The 22,048-nt window shown below is 40.0% G+C and overlaps 1 protein-coding gene across 2 annotated transcripts in view; it reads right to left on the bottom strand.

Moving 5' to 3' along the window:
* Positions 1 to 17,825: 17,825 nt before the first annotated feature.
* Positions 17,826 to 22,048, bottom strand: part of LHFPL6 (LHFPL tetraspan subfamily member 6) — a 290,630-nt gene continuing 286,407 nt past the window's right edge. For both annotated transcript variants that reach the window (XM_069758917.1, XM_069758918.1), the window contains exon 4: positions 17,826 to 19,926. In XM_069758917.1, coding sequence (XP_069615018.1) covers positions 19,808 to 19,926 — 119 coding nt within the window. In that variant the 3' untranslated portion in view covers positions 17,826 to 19,807. The remainder of the gene's footprint in view (positions 19,927 to 22,048) is intronic.

The following is a 22,048-nucleotide window of genomic DNA, read 5'->3' as shown; positions in this document are numbered from 1 at the left end:
AGCTTGACAACCCCGTTAATGGCCCATACCATGATTGTTTTTGTCGTATTCATGCAGCAGTTGTGCAATCAAACTCTCGAAATACATGGAAACATATGTAGAAACTTCTGGCTGGTTAATTCAGAATCGATGACGGCAATACACATATTTTTCTGTAGTTTTTCTATAACGACACAATTTGAGCACACGAGGTTCAGGATTCATTTCATTATACATATTTTCAGGAAGATTTTCATTTAACAATCTCTCTATTTCACAACTATTATTTAATGAAGTGATGCAAACATCAGCTATCTCCTGGCAATTAGCCCATCTGCTGCTCCGTAATCTGGAGTTCATCACAACATCAATCTGTTCTCTGCTCATATTGTGCGACAAGAAGCAGAAGAAGGCCTCATTCACAAAGTTTGTTTGTTTTTACTGTATGAAAACAACACATATGAAAATGCCAGAGCTTTTAGATGATACTTTTTTATGGTTTGATGTGAGTTTTTGGTGGAGGTTATTATTTTATGTCATTTTTTACATTTATTTTTAAAGTTCTATCGGAAAATATCAGACAATACAGTATGCCATTGTATACTGCCACAAACCAAAATACTTTGGCTCCTATTCATCAAGCAGTTCTCTTGTGATTTCAGGCATAAATCTGCTTGAAATATTGAACATTTTTGGTGTAACTTATAATTGCCATTTTTATGACAGTCCTGACCAGCTCTTCCAAATTTTTGAAAAGTGTTTGCATCTTCTTTGGCAGAGGCATGGCCGAGCATTGCAGCCAAATTCATCATAATTTGCACCACAAAAATAGCAGAAATTACGACATAAATGTAATCTAGTCACTGATCAGAGCACAGCAGCTGAATAATGAGCAAAATTATTTCCGGGCCGCCAACTATTGAGTTTGGCGCATCGTACTCTAGCGCACTGTTCATCTGGACCTTTGTTCCAGTCACATTTTGTATTTTACTTTATACAAAAAATGAGCCTTGTAAATATGCCCTTAGAAATCATCTTGTTCTATTACGTAAGAGCACATCCCCAAAACAATCATTGATCCTAAAGTTATCTTTCCTTTTAATATTTCACTCTCAATAGCAGCTCTATATTAGCCACACGACAGCAAGTCGCAGAGAAGTCGCACAAATGTTTCTGTTTACCCTACTTGTCTGATCCTTCTGCCAAATGACCAAAATTGCCATATAGCCCGAACCCTGGTCCTCTTCAATGTGAGCAAATTGCACTTCCAAGTTTTTTTTTCTTCTGCATATAGAGGATCACTGAGAGACTGGGACTCGGTGACAGGACTGATGGAGCGTTCTCCCTCACCCCGACGTACGTTTTGCTCTTGCTTCTTCCGGAAGACCCTCTTTACCTATGCTACTGTGGGAAGAGGTGAATATGGCACCCTTAGAACTCTATTTGCTCACACTGTACTGCTATTGTAGAGAGGAATAAGATTCTTTTTCAATGCATTCATATTTTTGTGGTGAAAAAATTCTACAATATGCCGCATTAAGGTATCATCTGATCATCATCAGTTCCATAAAAGTCAATGATGCAAGCACACTGCTGGGAATCATGTTCTCCACCTGCAATTATAGAGGGCTGCCCTAAAGTAGGTAGTAAAGTCGATATTTCTGCCCTAATGTAGGTATGTAGCTGAATCAATGAAAGTCTATGAGATTTTACCCATATACACTGATCACAAAGCACAAAGGGGAGAAATGGATTGGGAGGGATATAGTTACATTAGTGACCAAAAAGGGGAGATCCCCACGATTAAATCCCTCTTTAACAAGTCATAAAACTTAGCATATTGGTTGTAAGGACCACTGACTTTAGTAACGGATGATGACACCCCAAGACTTTTAAGCTGATGGCCTACTCTTAGCATGTGTCATTTGATATTGGATTGGCTGGGTGCGACATCCTGCACCCCTCTGATCAGCTGTATGTCGTGCTGTCTGCAGCTGGATGTGATCAGTTGCGGAACTGCATAGCACAGCTCTGTCACTGGGTACCGCACATCTGCCCCCTAATTGTATTAATAGAGGGTTTGATATGCAGATGACAGTGCTGTGTATTTTCGCTCCACAACTGATCACAACTGGCTGCCACTGGCACCTGGAATTACTGATCAGCAGGGGTCATGGGTGTCGCATCCCAGCCAATCAGACATTAATAACCTATACTTAGAGTTAGTTTATTTTTTTATCAATTTCCAAAATTAAAAGTAAATGAACAAAAAATAATTCGAAATTAAATCAATATTTCGTGTGGCCATCCTTTTGCTTTCAAGACAGCATCAAGAAAGGCCCACAAACAAACAGCAAAAAGGAGGAAACAGCGTCTTGTGATGTCCATGAGTTCAAGACTTCAGGCAGTCATTGCCAACAAAGGGTTTTCAACCAAGTACTAAAAATGAACATTTTTATTTTAAATTATTTAATCTGTCCAATTACTTTTGGGCCCTTTAAGAACAGGGTGGCACATGTTAAGGAGCTGAAACTCCTAAACCCTTCATCCAACTTTAATGTGGATACCCTCAAATGAAAGCTGAAAGTCTGAACTTCAACTGCATCTGAATTGTTTTGTTTAAAATTCATTGTGGTAATGTCTATAACCAAAATTAGAAAAATGTTGTCTCTGTCCAAATATATATTTGTGATGAATTAAACCAAGGGCTCAGAAATATTCTTCTTCCCGCTCATTATATTGTCTCCCTCCTCTATGGTAATACTAGAACATGAAAGAAATGTAAAAGCAAATAACCCGCAATTATATAGAAATTGCTTTCCGTGTTCCCTTTATTTTCCATTAAATATGACCCTTTAGATATTTCATTATGCCGGGATTTCTAATTAATTGAAGCTCGAGATGGAATTTTACAAACAATTAATTTAGTAGGACCCGGGTTTCCTCCTTAGGGAATAATCTGATTACATGACATTATGAGAACTGAATGAAGAGTCTGATTGATTTTTACATGTTCAATCGTTCAACCAGTTCAGGCCTCCAGAACGTCATTTTTATGATCTCCAGTACATAGGTATAAAGTAAATCCATGTATAAAACTATGATTTTATTACTAAGGGATAATTATTATGGTATCGTGTAGTAATTGCTGCTATGGGATATCGGTTTTATTTGGCAGTTTGTAATGGAGGTATTATTCGTACTCTTTCGAATTACTGTGTGAGAATAGGACATAATGATCTCCTACAGACCCATTTATTGCATTAAACGTCTGTAGAGAAGCAGTGAAAATCCGAATACGCTCCATTCATATTCTTCTTGGACATCCTCCCATGACATTTAATGAACAGGGGGTTATTGCTGTGCTGTATTAGTTGGGAGGGGAGGTCTCGATGTGGACTTGCTCCGAGTCACTAAGAAATAGAAGCAATGAGAACATTTTCATTTTAGTAAAAATCAACCTTAAAACATTTCCGATCCTATTATATAAAGAGGAAGGAACGGGGAGCAAGCTCATTTTTTGTACCAAGCTCATAATAAATAATAACCAGCAATTTATCATTAGCTATAACTCTTATTGTTTATTTCTGTTAGTGTTTTTTTGCATTAAAAAAGAAAAGTACGGGATTGTTGTTGTTGCTTTTTTACCCTATCACAATATTTTTCTACTGCTATTTACTACTGGCTTTTAAGTGTTTTTCAAGTTAAATTTATTTTTTTATCACATAGGAACCCAAAAATAGAATTGAGATTTGTATCCGCTATTGTCTAATGATTGGCAAAAATTAAGAGACCATCACATCAAAACCCTGTCATGGGCGCCCAATCTCCAGACCTGAACCTCATTGAAAACCTCTGGAATGTAATCAAGAGGATGATGGATAGTCACAAGCCATCCAACAAAGAAGAACTGGTTAAATGTTTGCACCAGAAGCAGTGTGAAAGACTGGTGGAAAGCATGCCAAGACGCATGAAAGCTGTGATGAAAAATCATGGTTATTCCACTAAATATTGATTTCTGAACTCTTCCTGAGTTAAAACATTAGTATTGTTGTTTCTAAATGATTATGAACTTGTTTTCGTTGCATTATTTGAAGTCTTAAACCACTGTTTTTTTTTTGTATAATTATTGCCTGGATATTCGAGACATGTTGTCAGAAGTTTATAGACTAAATGAACAATTTACATTTTATTGAAAAATATACCTATAAAGAGAAAAATTTGACAACTGGACATTTGCAGTGGTCTCTTAATTTTTGCCAGAGCTGTATATAATGGTCCAGATAGGGGCGTTGCATTAACTGTAAGGCTTTATACAGTGTCAAAAGTGTTGTCCGCTACTGGTATTAATGGGCACAAAGAGATGAACAAATGCAATAATCATCTCCTGGACTGTTATTGTTGCAGTTTATTATTATTAATATTAATGTTTTATTATTTTTTCTACAAACTTGTCCTGTAACTGGAGCATAGTAGCATAATTGACCCATTTGCAGGGACGAGCAGCCCTGAGAATGTGAAAATTGTACTCAGTACGCAAGCCCCATATTCAGTATATGTCAGTAATTTTTCACTTATGCAATAAACGGTCCAAATGTCATCAGTGTTTTACCATGATTGTTTTATGTCTTAATTTCATGTAGAAAGAAAGAAATAAAATGTGAAACTTCTATTGATTGCAATGTTAAAATCGACAGCACGGGGACTGCATAATGGTTCCATCCGTGAAAATTGCGGATAGATCACGTATGTGATGAATAAACTATTTTTTTTTTTTAATTGTCTGACGGCTGAGACAGAGTATGTTTTTCCCTATCGTATTGATGGGGAATAAGTAAAAACCTCTATTTTGCTTTATTTTCAAAAAAGAACAAACTAAACCATCTCCTTATAAATGTAAAATAGTAAAAAAAAAACATAAAGTGGCAGTCTGAATATTGCATGCTTACCAGATGTAAGTAAATGGTTAACAGCAATGGGGTAATAATCCCTTATATTACTTGTTACCACTGGAAAGTAAGTCTTGGTAAAGGACCAGAAATGATTTGTGTAAATGGGTCAAATTGGCACCTCTGATCTCTTCCTGCTGGGTAAAGAACAGGAGCAACAGACCACAAATTTGGATTTGTAGACTCCTCGTCAGTGCTGCAGACACAATATGAAGAAGACTAATGATGCGTCCCCCGACAGGTAATTAAAGTAACATCAGGCATTGCTGAAAACCAAAATAAAATTTTCCCTTCCAGTCTTGTTTCTCCTCTGAGACTTCTGTCTTCCATAGAAAAAACGACACTTTCCCTTAAGACTCCAGACAGATCCAGCACACTTTTAAGGAACCATCTTGTGTCATAAACATCTTCTTTTACAAAGACATCTCACAAGTAAGAGCATTACGTAATGTATTTCAGTATAACAAGTCTGAGGATCACAGTGACTTATTCATTTATTCTGACATTTATATTTTGTATTATTTTATTTTTGTTACCCTCTGCTTGTATTGAGGATCACAATGCATCAATTATAGATTAAAGATTTGTACCGTGTCTGAGCATGCTAAAAAATGTTTAAAAACTACATGGTTTTCACATACAAGTCTACAATGGTTGGAGAACACGCTTGGATGGTTCCGTGTAGCGGTTGAGGTGCATCCACCATGCAGCCATGATGTCAGTCGCAAGAGATGTGAAATGGAGTCAGAAAATCATAATCAATTAATCGTATATTGTTAATGCCCATGAGGTTGTGCAAAAAATGTTCAACCATTAACAATATGCAATCAATTCACACATATTCTCTAATAACCCATTTGAAAGCCACCGCTACTGTCATGTTGTGAGGGACGGCCAGGACAGTAGTCATGGCCACCAGCATCTGCAACAGGGTGCCCTGACCTCCCCTTACATAAACACGCTGCCCATCACACAGCATACCTGCAGCGTCTTCTTCAGCTCCATCAGGGACCTCAGCACGTTTCAGGAGGTCCTCTGGATCCACTTTGGAATAAACAGAGTCACAGTCCATTCCAACTTTAATAAGAACATCTTTAATAGGGCTTGTGCGCAGCATGAGTAGATTCTTCACAGTATCATCATCATCAAGGTATACAGCAATTAACTCCTCTTCTGTCCCTTTCCTTCTCTTTCTACCGCTAATCTCGCTTCTGGGATGGACCGTACCTTTCGATCCTTCAGCGTCCTCTCTGTCCAGATTTCTTGCCTTGTGTGGGGGTTCACTCAACAGCTGCTTCGCCTCAGCTCCGAGGGCGTCAGCCCACGCAATCATCTGCCACATGATGAGCAACCTGCCCGTACTGCTTAGCCTTCTTCCACTAGCAACTACAGACCCACTTAACTGCACTGCCAGCACTGCTGCTGTATTTCTCTACTGAGACAATCCAGGTCCCGAATATCTGCTGGGTTCTGTGTCTTGTTAACCGATGCGTGACACGATGTTGCCCAGGGCTAGCCAGCCCTGCTGAGCTAATGGGTGCCCTCACCCCAACTGACTCCTATCAGGAAGTATACAACTTATCCCACCGTGCCCCTCCTTTGTTATCCATTTCAAACTATGTACTACAATTCTCCCCATCTAAGAGCCCATTTGAGACAATGCTCTCCATCTAGTGACCGACCTGGGGTAATACACTTTCCCTAAATATAACATACATATTATTCACGATAGCAGCAACATTAAATGTTCACATCATAGCAGCATGGCAAACATACTTAAAGGCATTGGGGAAAAGGTGCTACATATATTACAGCCCCTTACAATGTCATGGCCACATTTTGGCTGCCTTGTGGGCACCTGGCAAACACTATACGGGATCCTACGAGAAGAAGCAGAGAATGTTATGGGAGTCCTATGAAATTTATACCCTATAGGATAATACCCCTTTGAGTATGCCAAGGAACACTCTTTGTTTCATCAGATGTCTCAGTGGATGGACTTTATAATATGAAGCGATATGAAGAGGAAATATATAGAGTTTGTCAAAGTAATCAGATGCCCCAATAGGGATAAGGCCATGTGCTCTGTTAGGACTAATAATGAATGATCATGCTCAGATAAGGTGTTATCTGTGCGGGTGCTAACAGAGTGTCTTCGGTGTGCTCAAAAAATATGTTTGAGTCCCTGTGGCTGCATGTAACATGGCTGTTCAAGAGCCACAACACATGCAGGGATTGTCTGTTTGTTAGGTAATCCCTGCATGTGTTGCGACTGTCAAACAGCCAAGAGACATGAAGACGCGGGAACTAGAACCTATTTTTCGAGCACGCAAGACTCTTGATTAGCACATGAGCTTGATTAGCACATGTTCACTTATTGCTAGTCAGGACCTATTCCCAAAATATACTCTATCATTGCCACAGGCCCCATTCACCAGATGAAGGCCAAAGTGCGATCTTCTGGTTTCCATCTGTCAGGTATGCGGGGCAGACGGTGGAGTTTTTAGCACTGCAGCCTTGCAGCGCTGGAGTCCTGGGTTCAAACCCCACCAAGGAAAACATCTGCAGAGAGTTTGTATGATCTCTCCGTGTTTCCGTGGGTTTCCTCCGGGTACTCCGGTTTCCTCCCACATTCCAAAGACATACTGATAGGGAACCTAGATTGTGAACCCCAACGGGGACAGTGATGATAATGTGTGCAACCTGTAAAGCGCTGCGGAATATGTTAGCGCTATATAAAAATAAAGATTATTATTTATGCATCTGCATATTGTTTGTTTTACTGTATAGGTAAGTGCAGCATTCTGCACTTTTCAATACAGACAGCCACTGCAAAGAAATGTGTACTGTTTTCTTTTTTTTTTTTACAATGGGCCTCTATGGTGGACAGATGCCTAGGCATCCATTTTGACTATGGCTACTGTCAGGCACATAGCTCCTGAGCTCATGCAGCCAATAGTGGGCACAAATGCAGTACTTACCTTGCCTAAGACTAGCCATGCACATTGGATACCTGTTGGCCTAAATCTTCTGCAGCTGATAGCAAAGTCTCCGATGCCATCCCTGATACAAATACATGCTCGGCTTACTAGCTGTCTGACACTATTGATGGTGGTTTTTCTCCACTGAGAAGCAAAAGGATCAGGAATGGTGAAATTTAGCATACCCAATCTTTTTTTTTATCAAGGGACAATCTGAGGCCCTTATACATTAGCTGCTTGCTCAGCCCTAAAACAATTTGCATGTTGGGTTGTCATGTAGGGGGCAGCTTAAGATCCCTAGTACATTTAGTATAAATCAGACTGAGATCGGACCACAATGCACATACTGGCCGACTAGTCTCCCCACTCAAGCGTGACAGTTTCATATATTTCTATGAAGCTGTGATGCTTGGGTTCGTCCGACTGTGCTCTTAGAGAAATGTGCTAAATGTTGAGAGAAGAGCCTGTAGGATCCTGGGTGCTTCCATATAGTGCCCTTGTGATGCATCGTTTTCTCATCTACAAGAATCATTTTAATGAACCTCACATTTTGTCCTCCCCAAGGAACTCACATGGATTTTGCAGAATTAGAAAAGAGTAAAAACCTTTGTGCCTTTATATTAACCCCTTTCCGATGTTGTGCATAATAGTACGCCCACGCGGACTCCCCTTGTTTGGTGCGGGTTCCGACTCTGAGCCCGCACCTTTCCGGGCACATGACAGCTGATCTATACAGCTGACATGCAACACCCGCTGATGGAATCACGATCCACTCACGGCTGTTGACTAGTTAAATGCAACTGTCTATCTCTGACAGCGACATTTAACTCACCCTTACTGGAAGCGCGTTGTTAATCCCACCCATTGGTGATCTTGTCGAATGATCACGGGTCACCGATGGGTCAGCATCACAACCAGCGGCCTGCAGCAGATCTGTTTGGTTGTCATTGCCAGATTGATTTGAGCGCAGCATCGTGGTCGGCGCTTATAGCATATGAGCATTTCTCCTACACACAGGTGATCTGATCATTGCCTATGTGTAGCAGAAGCGATCAAAGTATTGCACCTTCTCATCTCCCATGGAGACACAAGCATGCAAAAATAAAAAAAAGTTTTTAAAAATATAAAAAAAATAATAAAAGTTCAAATCACGCCCCTTTCACCTCATTAAAAATAAAATGATTAAAAAAAAAATTGGTATCGCCACGCTCAGAATCGCCCGATCTATCAATATAAAAAAAGAATTAACCTGATCGCTAAAAGGCGTAATGAGAAAAAAATTCAAAATGCCAGAATTGTTTTTTTGGTCGTCGCTACACTGCAATAAAATGCAATAACGAGAGATCAAAAGATCGTATCTACACCAATATGGTATCAATAAAAACGTCAGCTGGGCACGCAAAAAATAAACCATCACCCGGCTCCAGATCCTGAAAAATGGAAACGCTACAGATCTCGGAAAATGGCACCTTTTTTTTTTTTTAACAAATTGTGGAATTATGTTTCACCACTTAAATAAAAAAGACATGTTTGGTGTCTGTGAACTCGTAATGATCTGGAGAATTATAATGGCAGGTCAGCTTTCGCATTTAGTGAAAATGGTAAAAAAAAACAAAACTGTGGAATTGTACTTTTTTGCAATTTCACAACTCTTGGAATTTTTTTCACGTTTTCCAGTACACGATATATTAAAACTAATGTTGTCATTCAAAAGTACAACTTGTCCCGCAAAAAACAAGCCCTCACATGGCCATATTGATCGAAAATTAAAAAAAGTTATCGCTTTGGGAAGAAGGGGAGCAAAAAAACAAATTCAAAAACTGAAATACCCCTTCTTGTTAGGGCTTATAAACCGCGCCAGCATTTCTTGTTTAATTACAGCTCTGGATTGCTCAGTGTGAGAGTAGGGGCAGCAAACTTACAATAGTGGCCCCCCAATGCTGCAGCAAAAAAGCTTGAAATGAAAGGCACAAAAAAGGTAGACTATGGGCCAGATGTTGGATCCACACACTGAATATGGCTTGTCTTTAATAAAACATGTATGGGGTAAATGTTCCGAAATGTGAAAAATATCTATCTACAACTCTAAATGTGTAAAAGCAAAATATAGTTTCCACCTTTTGCAGGTCATTTTAAGAATCTGTTTTGTCCCAAACAGCATTTGCTGCACAGACTTTCTATGATGAGCAGCTAATATTTCCTATATTCATTCGTTTCTATGTGGCCTCACGTCTCGTATTGTAATGATTCATCTTTGGCTCTGAATGATGTTAAGCTGTCAGTACTTGGTGACACCCGCCTGGATAATGGCTACTGCCTCCCCTTATGGAACGCATCGGATGTTGTGCATGTTCCTCTACCCGTTATCTCATTGCTCCCCAACTGTGACTAGTGTAATGGTGAATAATGAATCTATAGCTGTGAGAAATACACCACACCCTACACTTTCATACAATGTCTTAGAGGTGATGTATATTGTAACCTTTTGTCCAGTTTCTTAATTATAACCAACAATTTATTATTACTGTTTGAGGCTTCATTGACTATAGGTATAGATACACCTTTACCATGGAAAAAATGATTTTTACCTGTTAGGCCTCTTTCACACTTCAGTCTTTTGGCGTCAGTCACTACCGACATAGTGACGGATTGACGGATCCGTCACAATTGTTGCGAAAACGGTTCTAACGGATCCGTTTTTTTGACGGATCCGTTACTTGGGGGTTGTCTGGGAGAAGTATCTACTTTTTGGAGCATGCGCAATTGAAAAAACGGATTGGGGCGACGGATCCGCCGAAAAAACGGTTGCGGCGGATCCGTCGCCCATAGGCGCCCATTCTATGGAATGGCGGACGCGACGGATCCGTCGCGATCCGCCATTTCGGCGTTGACAAAAAACGTTCCAATGTCCGTCTATTTTCAGAAAACGTCCGCCAAATGTCGACGGATCCGTCGCATGGCGGATGGAATGGACGACCATCCGTCACAATCCGTCACTAATGCAAGTCTATGGGAAAATAACGGATCCGTCAAAAAAAATGACGGATCCGTTATTTGAGGAAAATGGCGGTTTTAGACTGACGCCAAATAACTGAAGTGTGAAAGAGGCCTTAGGGATTTAAATCTTCATTACTTAATTTATTTTCATACGCAATGATGTGTAGTTTGCAGCCAGATCCATGTTTTTAGATTTTTCTCATGTTGGACTGTCTCTCCCAGTAAGATAGGCTGGATGTCAGCTCAGATATTAGCACAGCTTCTATCCTGCACTTGTTTTTTTTTCTTCATGTGTTTTTCACCTTGTTTGTAGCCTGTGATCTCTGTTCTAAGATACTTTCTCTCCTCTCTCTGCTGTGGAGATCTGTGTATAACCTCCGCCCTGTTGCTGTCTCTAACACTGACTAAAGGGAAAGGTAGCAGGAAGCTGTCAGGGGTCCATGGTAATGGAAACTCCACTAATAGCTCAAAATAATGTTTGAAGAATTGTAGTTTTCATATTAGTTTTCACACAGAGTGGTGTAAGGGGTAATTAAAAAGTCTATAAACCTGTACAGAGTGGAGACTAGGCTCATAGACTTTCTATTGAGCTCGTACACTACTCTGGGTGCGTTCATGCAAGAGCTGAGTGCTTCTGTCTCATATTCTGTGCATAAGTGAGTGGTAGGGGTCTCGGGACATGGGCCCCCCACCAATCAGCAGCACAGGTGAGAAGGTACAATACAGAGGTGGCATACCATTAGTGCAACCGAACAGAGGTCCATGAAGAAAGGGGGCCCACTTCCACCTCGAAAGCAGCTAGTAGCTTGTGTCACAGATACATTTTTGGACTGTAAAGGTTTCATATTCTCTTCTTGCACAAGGGCCCTATTCTCTCTATGTCACTCCTGATATATGTACAATCATGGCCGAAAGTCTTGGCACACTTAAAATAGTTCCAGAAAATGAAGTATTTTGACCTGAAAATTGTGTTCTGTTATACCCATGGTTATTTTTTTGTATGTATTGGAACAACACAAAAAAACAGAGAAAAAAAGACAAAAATTAGACATCATTTCACACATAACCCCAAAAGTGGGCTGGACAAAAATTGTTGTCACCCACAAGTTAGCATTTGGTTGCACACCCTCTCAAATAAATAACTGCAATTGCTTCTTCTAACCATGAACAAGCTTCCTACACCTCTCAACTGGAATTTTGGGCCACTCTTCTTTTGCAAACTCAGGTCTTTCATATTTGAAGGCGCTTTCTCCCAACAGCAATTTTAAGATCTCTCCACAGGTGTTCAATGGGAATTAAATACAGACTCATTTTGCTGGTCATTTCAGAACTCTGCAGCGCTTTGTTTCCATCCATATCTTGGTGCTTCTTAAAGTATGTTTGGGGTCATTGTCCTGCTAGAAAACCCAAGACCTAGGACGCAAAACCAGCTTTCTGGCACTGAGCACTGCATTGCGACCCAAAATCCTTTGGTAATCTTCAGATTTCATGATGCCTAGCACCTAGCCAGAGGCAGCAAAAGACCCCCAAAACATCTTTGAACCTCCACCATATTTCTTTTTTATGTTGTTCCAATACATACAAAGGAAATAAACATGTTTTTAATAAAACATGCAATCATTTTCTGGGGAAATGCTTCATTTTCAGAAACAATTTCAAGGGTGTCAACACTTTCGGCCATCACATTATATAATGAAAAATGATTGCTAAACTTTAAGTAAAAATGATCCACCAATTTATGGGTAAGCACATAATACAAGTGATATTGCCCTAGATCCAAAGACTGTACTGTGTTGCAAAATAGATTTATCATAACATTGTATGGTTTGTGTAATCTAAGATGAAATACCTGCAGGAATGCTGTACTACTGACAGAGCAAACACTTTACTCGGGCAGCAGCAGACAGGTGTTGACAGCATTTGATCTTCATTATTTTAAATTGGGCATCATGTTCTCACCAGGCTGCATGGTAATGACACTTGATGGCAGTCTACTGTCATTGCTATTGCTGTGTGAGTCGATATGTCTTGTAAATCTCAGTACAACAAATGCTTCAGAACTGTCATATTAGAATTCTAATCTTGAAGTTCACGGTAGATGCTTAGATATATTTGAAGGCAGCAGGATTGAGACCACAAATGATAAAATGTTCTGTCTATCTAAAATATTAAGAGTTCATTGTGACTGTAACGATTAATTACCTTAAATTCCGCATCAATATCCATATTATAAATGTTCACCAGATTTAGGTAGATTTAGAATCATTCATTGGAAATCAAAAACGACCCAAGGTCAAGTAGCAGTCATAAGCTTTTCCATTCTTCAATGTCAGGGCCACCTGTCGGTTCGTAACACTTCCAAAACTCAATTAACATTCACATTATACTCACCCTCTGTGAATATTAAGAGACACCTGTCTTTAGAACAGGAACCTTTATATTTATTACATCTGAAAAAAAGACTGAATAATGGTGGGCAGGTTGGGACATAAACCACCCAGTATGCACTTGTTCACTAAGCAAGATGATTTTCAACAAGTCTCGATGTAGAGAAGTTGACTGTTCTTTTAAATGTCCTAGCTTCAACCTCAACACCTTTAAAGGGACACTGTCACCTGAATTTGGAGGGAACAATCTTCAGCCATGGAGGCGGGGTTTTGGGGTTTTTGATTCACCCTTTCCTTACCCGCTGGCTGCATGCTGGCTGCAATATTGGATTGAAGTTCATTCTCTGTCCTCCGTAGTGAATTAGATTGGCCACGGCAGTATTCTGTGGCCACTGGAATGGGAGAGGGAGAACCGTCTCTTACCTGCTGACTACATCAAGCTGTTGTCCTGAAGGGTCTGTAATTCCCACAGCCATGTTTCAAACTTTAAGTCTTTCGAGATAAGTGTAGACGGTTATAGCAGTAAATGGTGGATCACCTCCATATAATGGCCCATAATAACCAAATTATACAAAGAGTAAAAGAGTAGTGATGAGAGAATATACTCGTTACTTGAGATTTCTCGAGCACGCTCGGGGGTCCTCAGAGTATTATTTAGTGCGCAAAGATTTAGTTTTTCTTGCTGCAGCTGAATGCTTTACATGTTAGCCAGCTTGATTACATGTGGGGATTCCCTAGCAACCAGGCAACCCCCACATGTACTTATGCTGGCTAACAGATGTAAATCATTCAGCTGCGGCAAGAAAAACTAAATCTTCGAGCACTAAAAAATACTCGGAGGACACCCGAGCATGCTCGAGAAATCTCAAGTAACGAGTATATTCTCTCATCACTATAAAAGAGGCAATTGCCCAAAGGTCACAACGTTTTCTTAAGTTTCACCCAGGACTGAAAAAAGTTTTAATATATGGCTGAAGGAGTGATGCATCTTGTGCAACTAATATTTATAAAGGTTGATGGAGTTGAGAAATTTTTTTTTTGCAGGCCCATGTTCCAGTGGCCACATCAGTAGTCAATGCCCACTGGACAAAAGCACATTGAGTTTTCTACCTGCCGCTGTCTCTTATGATTAGTAGGCCCCTCAACGTCATTAAGCTGTTGACATGCACATGACGACAAATTCGGAGAGGTGCTCGGGAAGCTGCAGGTCGTAGGAGGTTGGCCGATGATGCTGCTTGACCAGGAGCGTGAAAATTATTTTGCTCAACTCTAAGGCTATATGCACACGTTGCAGATTTGCCTGTGGAATTTTCTGTGCAGATTCTATCCTCTCTTACCAGAAAACGCAGGTGCGGATTAGATGCTTTTTTGATGCGTGATAGATAGATGGATGGATAGATATGGGATAGATATGGGATAGATAGATATGGGATAGATATGAGATAGATAGATATGGGATAAATAGATGAAAAATGAAAAATTGGAGGCAGCACACTGTTTGTAGTGAAAATGAGCTATTTAATCAGCCCAGAAAGCGACGTTTCGGTCCCAACAGGAACCTTTCTCAAGCAGTGAACATGTGAACGTCGCTTTCTGGGCTGATTAAATAGCTCCTTTTCACTACAAAACGGTGTGCTGCCTCCAATTTTTCTTTTTTTATAATTGAGGCTTGGTATTTGCCTGGGGGTCTCTGCACCCGGACTATTTCTTTGTGCTGCTCTAATTTTCTGATAGATAGATAGATAGATAGATACTTTTCCAAAAAAGTTGAGGCAGCACACCAAATCTAAAGCTATAAAGTGCTTTTTAATAGCCCATGTGGCAATGTTTCGTTCCTGGGTACAGACCTTTCTCAAGCTTGAGAAAGGTCTGTACCCAGGACCAAAACGTTGCCACATGGGCTATTAAAAAGCACTTTATAACTTTGGATTTGGTGTGCTGCCTCAACTTTTTTGGAAAAGTATTTAATAGGACTGGTATGTACCTGTGAGGCGTCTGCACCCTACCTCTTAACTGTGCTGTTTTTTCTATTTTTTAGGTAGATAGATAGATATATAGATAGATAGAAGGAATGAGATAGATAGATAGATAGATAGATAGATATATCTATAGATACATCCATAGATAGATATCTCTATCTAGAGATATCTATCTATAGATATACTGTATATATCTGTATCTATCTATCTCTAGTAGGGTTGAGCGACTTTTACTTTTTTAGGGTCGAGTCAGGTTTCGTGAAACCCGACTATCTCTAAAGTCGAGTGAAATCGGCCGATTATGGCGTAAAGTCGGGGATCGACCGAAACACGAAACCCAATGCAAAGTCAATGGGATTATCTTTTTTTTTTTCCCCTCTCTCTCTCCCCTCTCTCTCTCTCTCCCCCCCCCCTCCGTCCCTGAACAGAAAAGCTGGTGTTACACATTTCAAATCGCTACAGCGCACAAGCGACAAGATGACGATAGGCGTCCACGCCCCTAAGACCTATGTCATCACTCTGCCCACGCTCCTTCATTGGCTGAAAAAATGGCGCCAAGCGCGTCATACGAAACGCGACTTTGGCGCAAAAGTCGCGTACCGCATGGCCGACCCCACACAGGGATCACGTCGGGTTTCATGAAACCCGACTTTGCCAAAAGTCGGCGACTTTTGAAAATGAACGATCCGTTTCGCTCAACCCTCAATCTCTAGATCTATCTGTAGATAGATCTGCACAGAAAATTCCACAGTCAAATCTGCAACGTGTGCATATAGCCAAAGATTGAATTTTATTCTCCTTGCTAAGAGCTTTCTTGTCCCTTGCACTACTAGAAAAAAACCATGTTGGCCAAACATGTATTTTAATGGCTAGAAGGAGAGGGTGACATGCTGTAACTTGACACATCAAGTTGTCCTCCTCTCTCAGACGAATGAAGGACTCAATGCTAAACCTTGACTTCCCCAACAGCAGTCATTGAGATGTAGTGGAATAGACCAAGGTGTATTAGACTGTTGTCAAGTCCTGTCGATATTTGAAGGAGCTGTTGACAATTATCCAATGGTTGTTTCCAACATAAGTTAAGCTCACGTTATATCTCATATTAGCAAGGAAGGACTCCAACAAATTCTTTAAGATGAGACCTCCAAAAACAAAATTGGTGGTTAAATTGGAGATTTTTGGTATCTTTTACATATTATGATAGCGTATGCAATATAATAAAAGAAAGAAATTGCCATGACTTATACCTTAGTTCCCCTGGTGCTTCACCACTACAGCTCGAGTCACCGTTGGTCCTATAGCAATTAAGTCTTGTCTATTAGTTACATAATTACAATAATGAACTGGTTTAATCTGTCAAAGTGATCCTGTCACCAGGTTTGGCTGATATGAGTTACGGCCACCGACTTTCAGGGCTGATATACAACATTCTATAATGCTGTATATCTGCCCCAAGCCGACGTGGAAGAACTGAAAAATACATTTTATTATACATTATACTCACCTGCGGGGAGGTCCGGTCCGTGGGGTGTCGCCTCCCATTTTCATGCGATGCCATCCTCCTGCTTGCTTCATGTGGATGATGAGTCCCTGCATCATCCACAAAGTCTCCCTGGCATCTCGGTCCTGTTGAGGGCAGAGCAAAGTACTGCAGTGCGCAGGCTGGGAAAGGTCAGAGAGTCCCAGCGCCTGCGCACTGCAGTACCTTACTCTGCCCTCAACAGGACCGAGATGCCAGGGAGACTGTGGATGATGCAGGGAGAAGTCATCCACATGAACCAAGATGGTAGGACGGTATTGCAAGAAGATGAGAGGCATCAGAACAAGAAGAGCAACACTCCTCAGACCGGACGGCCCTGCAGGTGAGTATAATAAATGTTATTTTTCAGTTCTTCTAGGTCAGGTTGGGGGCAGATATACTGCATTATAGAATGCTGTAGATGAGCCCTGAAAGGTGTTGGCCGTAACTCGTATTGGCCAAACCTGGTGACAGGTTCCCTTTAACTTCACTTGTGCAGCACATGAGAACTGAGGCAGGTGATTGGCTGCAGCGGTCTGGTGAATGATAAATAGGACTACATTCCTGTAGGACCATCAGCACCACTGTAAAGGAGGCACCAATGCAGTTTCTTTATTTGATGATTCCCGACACTATCATAACTTTTTAAAACTCTGAAAAAACCCATAAAGACTTTGTGAATATTTTATAAAGAAACACGCAATAGTTTGCTTTTATATTGTTTAGCTTTCAATACAATTTGCGTGCAATTTGTGTATAGGGAATATCGATAAGATCCTACAATCAATAGTAAATGACCGTCACTGTCACTTTTCACAAGGACGGTAATCATGATTGGGAAAATAATGGCATCATTCAGCCGACCTTCCCCCAAGCAAATATCACAAACTTTAATTAGTAATTAAGTCAACTCTGTGATGTCAGCAAGTAAGCAGTGTTATCTGCAAATAATGGCAGGATATGTGCGCCACATACTATTATAGGGTCAAAAATACAGAAACAAAGTTTACAAGTCTAGTAAACGTGAATAAAAGTAGGTATAAAAAGCACCATCTGTACTTTATTGTATAGTCTACAAAACAATGGTAAGAGAAGCTTGTATATATACAGGGTTTATTTTCTTAAAATACAAACATATTACCTTGTCATTGTTGTTAAAAAATATGATAGTAAACGTTACATAGCTCAAAAAACAACATAGCAACTAAACCACTCATGTGACTCCTATGACATGTAGAACATATGCCGTGTATGCAGGTGAGTATCCGAAAGGAGTATTGAAATGTCACTGATAAAACATGGGGATATTGCATTGCGAGAAACAACAAAAAACTATCATGTTATATAATATTTTTTGGAATATGACAAAACATGTATAATAAAACTAAAACATAATTATCACCTGTGCACATAAAACAGAAGTCGTTATAAAAGGTGATTACTGATCCAATGAATATCATACATAAAGAAAAAGAAAAATAATACTGAACATGAAACGCCTCTGTTTTTCTTTTTCTCGGAGGATATAGTACCACAGAGGAGATTCGGAAAATGGGTTAAAAAAGAGAAGTCTCTCAGGTTTTCATGTTGTTCTTTCACTGACGGGAAGAAGGAGGGAAAATGGCTTTTACCTGATCAACATTTAAGAAAAGCTCTGGGGAAGGGACTATATAGAGGAGAGGAAAGGGCAAGACTTTACCGACAAGAGTTCCTTTCTAAGAGTTATATTTGTTCTGTACAGACCAAAGGGCAAGACTGTGCTGAAAAGGGTTCCTTATAGAGGGTGAGATTTGTGCAAGTTGTGAATTTAGACATATCAAAGGAATGCAAAAAATTTGATTTTTTTTCCTTGAATTTTATAACTGAAGTTATCAAATTTAAAATTTTCCATATAGTGGTAAAAGCATTGATGCAATTGACCAAACTGTATGCTGTCCACAGATGGTGGTCAATTTTACTACCAGAAATCACTGGTCAAATATAGAGGGGGTGAGATTTTGTTGGAGAGGCGTCATGTGAAGGCTTTAAATTATGTAATACCTTTGGGATCGAGGGTAACAAAAGGTTTAATATCAACATATGAGATGGTCTAGCTTAGTTTAGTGGTAATACCAGCTTCCCTGGTATAAATACTCAAGGAGTCTATGCCAAACTCCTGGATGGTCTAGTGTACTGTGGAAGTCAACGCCAAAATCCTTGGTCGTCTAGTATATCGAGAAGGTCAACACCAAAATCCTTGGTGTTCTAGTGCATTTAAGAGGTTAGTGCTGAAGTGACGACTTATTAACGAGATGATTTTTATGAGCCAGTGGTGAAGACTGGAAGGGAACCTGCAGCATGGCTGGTTTCAATGGCACCATTATTAAGGCATTTGTAAGCTCTAGTTTCTGTACCGTAGAAAGTACTGATGAAAGATTTCATGGGAAATGTAGACAAATTGCTTAAGACTTTCCAAGCCACTCCAATATCCTAATCTTCACTAATTGTCCATACCACATTAGGTATATACAGTGCCACTAAATGCTAGATGTCTACTAGAGTACTTGATGGAGTGATTCTCCTAATGCATATTCAGATACAACTTATCTGAGGCCATAATCCACCGCTGATCTACCGTATTTTGCCAGCATAAAGAAAAACATGAGAACAAGAGAGAAATAAGTCCTCCAATGAAATTGTAAGCTATTTTGAAAGATGGAATAATCAAAGGCTGTGGTAAATTAAGCCTTTGTGCTATTCATATATATGTGCTTATTCCAATCATCATCAAGTGTAGACCTGCTCCATCAAAAATTCAAATTGTAGCTTTCAAGTAGCATGGTCATCTGTCCGCAGCATATTGTCCATTCATAGAACCAGATATTTTGTTCTCAAACCTTGAATTTTATAAATTTTTTTAGTTCTTGCCAATGCAGTCATATCACAAATGCATTTCAACCTTTCAGCGGTCATGATAGGCAAGCTCCAATACTAGGTTCAGATATTACAATGCCACTTCTTATCTTCTGGATGCCTTCTAATATGGATATTGCTTTTGCTTTTTACCAGAGAAACATGACAACCATGTACAGATGAGCATTGCGGCAGCCGCTCCTCCTCCGGTGCAGTAATAAGCCCATCCAATCTTGCACATGCCTAGAACATAAAGGAACACAAGTGACATTACAAAGTATAACAGTGCAGTCATCTTCTCAGCTTCAATCTCTCTGGTCATGGAAGTGGTCATTCCATGAGAAACATTTATTACCTAATCACAGGGCGTACATCTATCAATAGAACAAGGTACTGGGACTGATTGAGCTACCCAAGTGCTGTACGTGGCAGTCCTGTCCATTGATTGGTATAGAGCACCAGTGCACATGTATGACCACCACTCCTTTCCAGCACCTCAAAAATGCAAGCCAGATCTCCCGTTTTAGTGATTGGTTGGGGTTCATAGAGGTGGTGACTCCTGCAATCAAACTTATCATCTATCCTATGGGTAGCTGACAAATGTTTTATGTGGGAAAACACCTTTAAAAATACAAAAAAATAACAATGTAAGAACACTGTAACTTCCAAACAGGGAGGACTCTCTCTCTCTCCATGTCCAAGACTTGAAAAAATTATGCACATAGATGAAAGAGGGCCTCATATAAAAAATATAAACCACGCGACCACCCTGGAGCTTGTCTCCATCTAAATAACCCTTGAGCCCGATTTCTTATTTACTGTTCGCTAACACTGTTTTTTTTTCACTCACGGGGTGAGTTCAGCATAGGTTGTTACCACTGAATAGACATGGGAATGGGACTAACCAGGGCTACCACCCTCTTTCCAAAAGGCCCAATAGCAACCACATGCTCTGCTTTCATGATAAACTCTTGGCTGGCAGTATGAATACACCCATTCCACTTTGTAGTCGGTGACACCACCAGATCTACAGAAGACCGTGAAGAAACTCAGAGGAAATGCCAACTAGTATCTTCAGGATGCTATTGCTCTGACAAACAGAAGGGCTAAAAAAGGGGCTAAAAAAAAACCACAGCACCAACACTCTTGTCTATAGGCTGCGTCTGATAAAATATATATATATATATATATACGGTAACACAAATTTGAAGACCATTTTGCACTCTTGAACATTAGATTTGGAATGCTTGGTCAGGGTGTCACAGGTTAATGTAAAATGGATTCATCAGCAGTTCCATTCTCTATATGCTCAATTGGGTGTAACATTTCTGCTGATATTGAAGCTTCAATGATTCTCCAAAGTTCAGAATGTCATTTTACAGTTTTATAGCTGGTTAAGGTGTAAGCATTGATGCGACACTAAATGGGCAGCAAGTTATAAGCTAAATTTAGAGAATGTTAAAGCAAACGTTACTGAAGTACACAGCTACAAACGGTGATTAAAGGTTTATTTCCAAGATCGCCATTGTTTTCTAATTATATAATTATTGTTGAGAGATTGTTGCCGTAGAAAGCTCCGATCCCCGCAGTTTAACCAGTTAGATATTGCGGTTGATAGTCACTGCTGCATCTACAGTTGTTTGATAAAGGTAGTGGGCTCCTTGTCACCTGCCGACCAGATGGGTTACTTTAATAGCTTGGGGCCTAACAAAGGCCTACAGGTTTGCCACCAGCATTCGAGTGTTATGCCATGTCCAAATCCTAAACACTGAAAGGCAACAATGCTTTGGAATATTATGCAGTCCAATGCATTTAACAAGTGATAAAAGGGTCTCCGGTTCAAGTTCCCTGCTGGGACAAAAATAAATAAAAATTATGGTTAATACATTTTCTTGAAAAGTGTCTTCCAAGTCTACTAAAACCTTTATCTGTATTTCTATTCACCTATAGAATAAAGTTAACAACTGAGAGGAGCACTCTGATGATTTTTATTTCTCCCTTTGTTGAACAATCATATTGTTATGCATGATGGTCAGCAGCGCTTTGGTACCACGTGACCGCATTTCTAACCCGCCAGATCACACAGTGATCACACAGTAAGTCTATGAGGCTCAAAACGAGTCATTAAGAAAATGTAAAAAGTGACTTCACCGCCACTCAGAATAGACTGTGTGATTCGGCAGGTCACAAAAATCTATAAATCTTCAGCAGAGCGAGTGTGAGCGAGCCGAGTGTGATCTGAGCATAAGTGGAAACGGCAGTAAGTGTTACTTGTGATTCAGTGACTTTGGAGTCAGGGAGTTTCCAAGGGAGGAAGTACTGAATTGCTGTCTGTTTTTTTTTTTTAATTAATACTTTGTATTTA

The sequence above is a fragment of the Ranitomeya imitator genome, chromosome 3 (assembly GCF_032444005.1).
Source record: "Ranitomeya imitator isolate aRanImi1 chromosome 3, aRanImi1.pri, whole genome shotgun sequence".
NCBI lineage: Eukaryota > Metazoa > Chordata > Amphibia > Anura > Dendrobatidae > Ranitomeya > Ranitomeya imitator.
The sequence above is the reverse complement of the archived record's forward strand: the minus strand, read 5'-3'. Positions and strand labels throughout refer to the sequence as shown.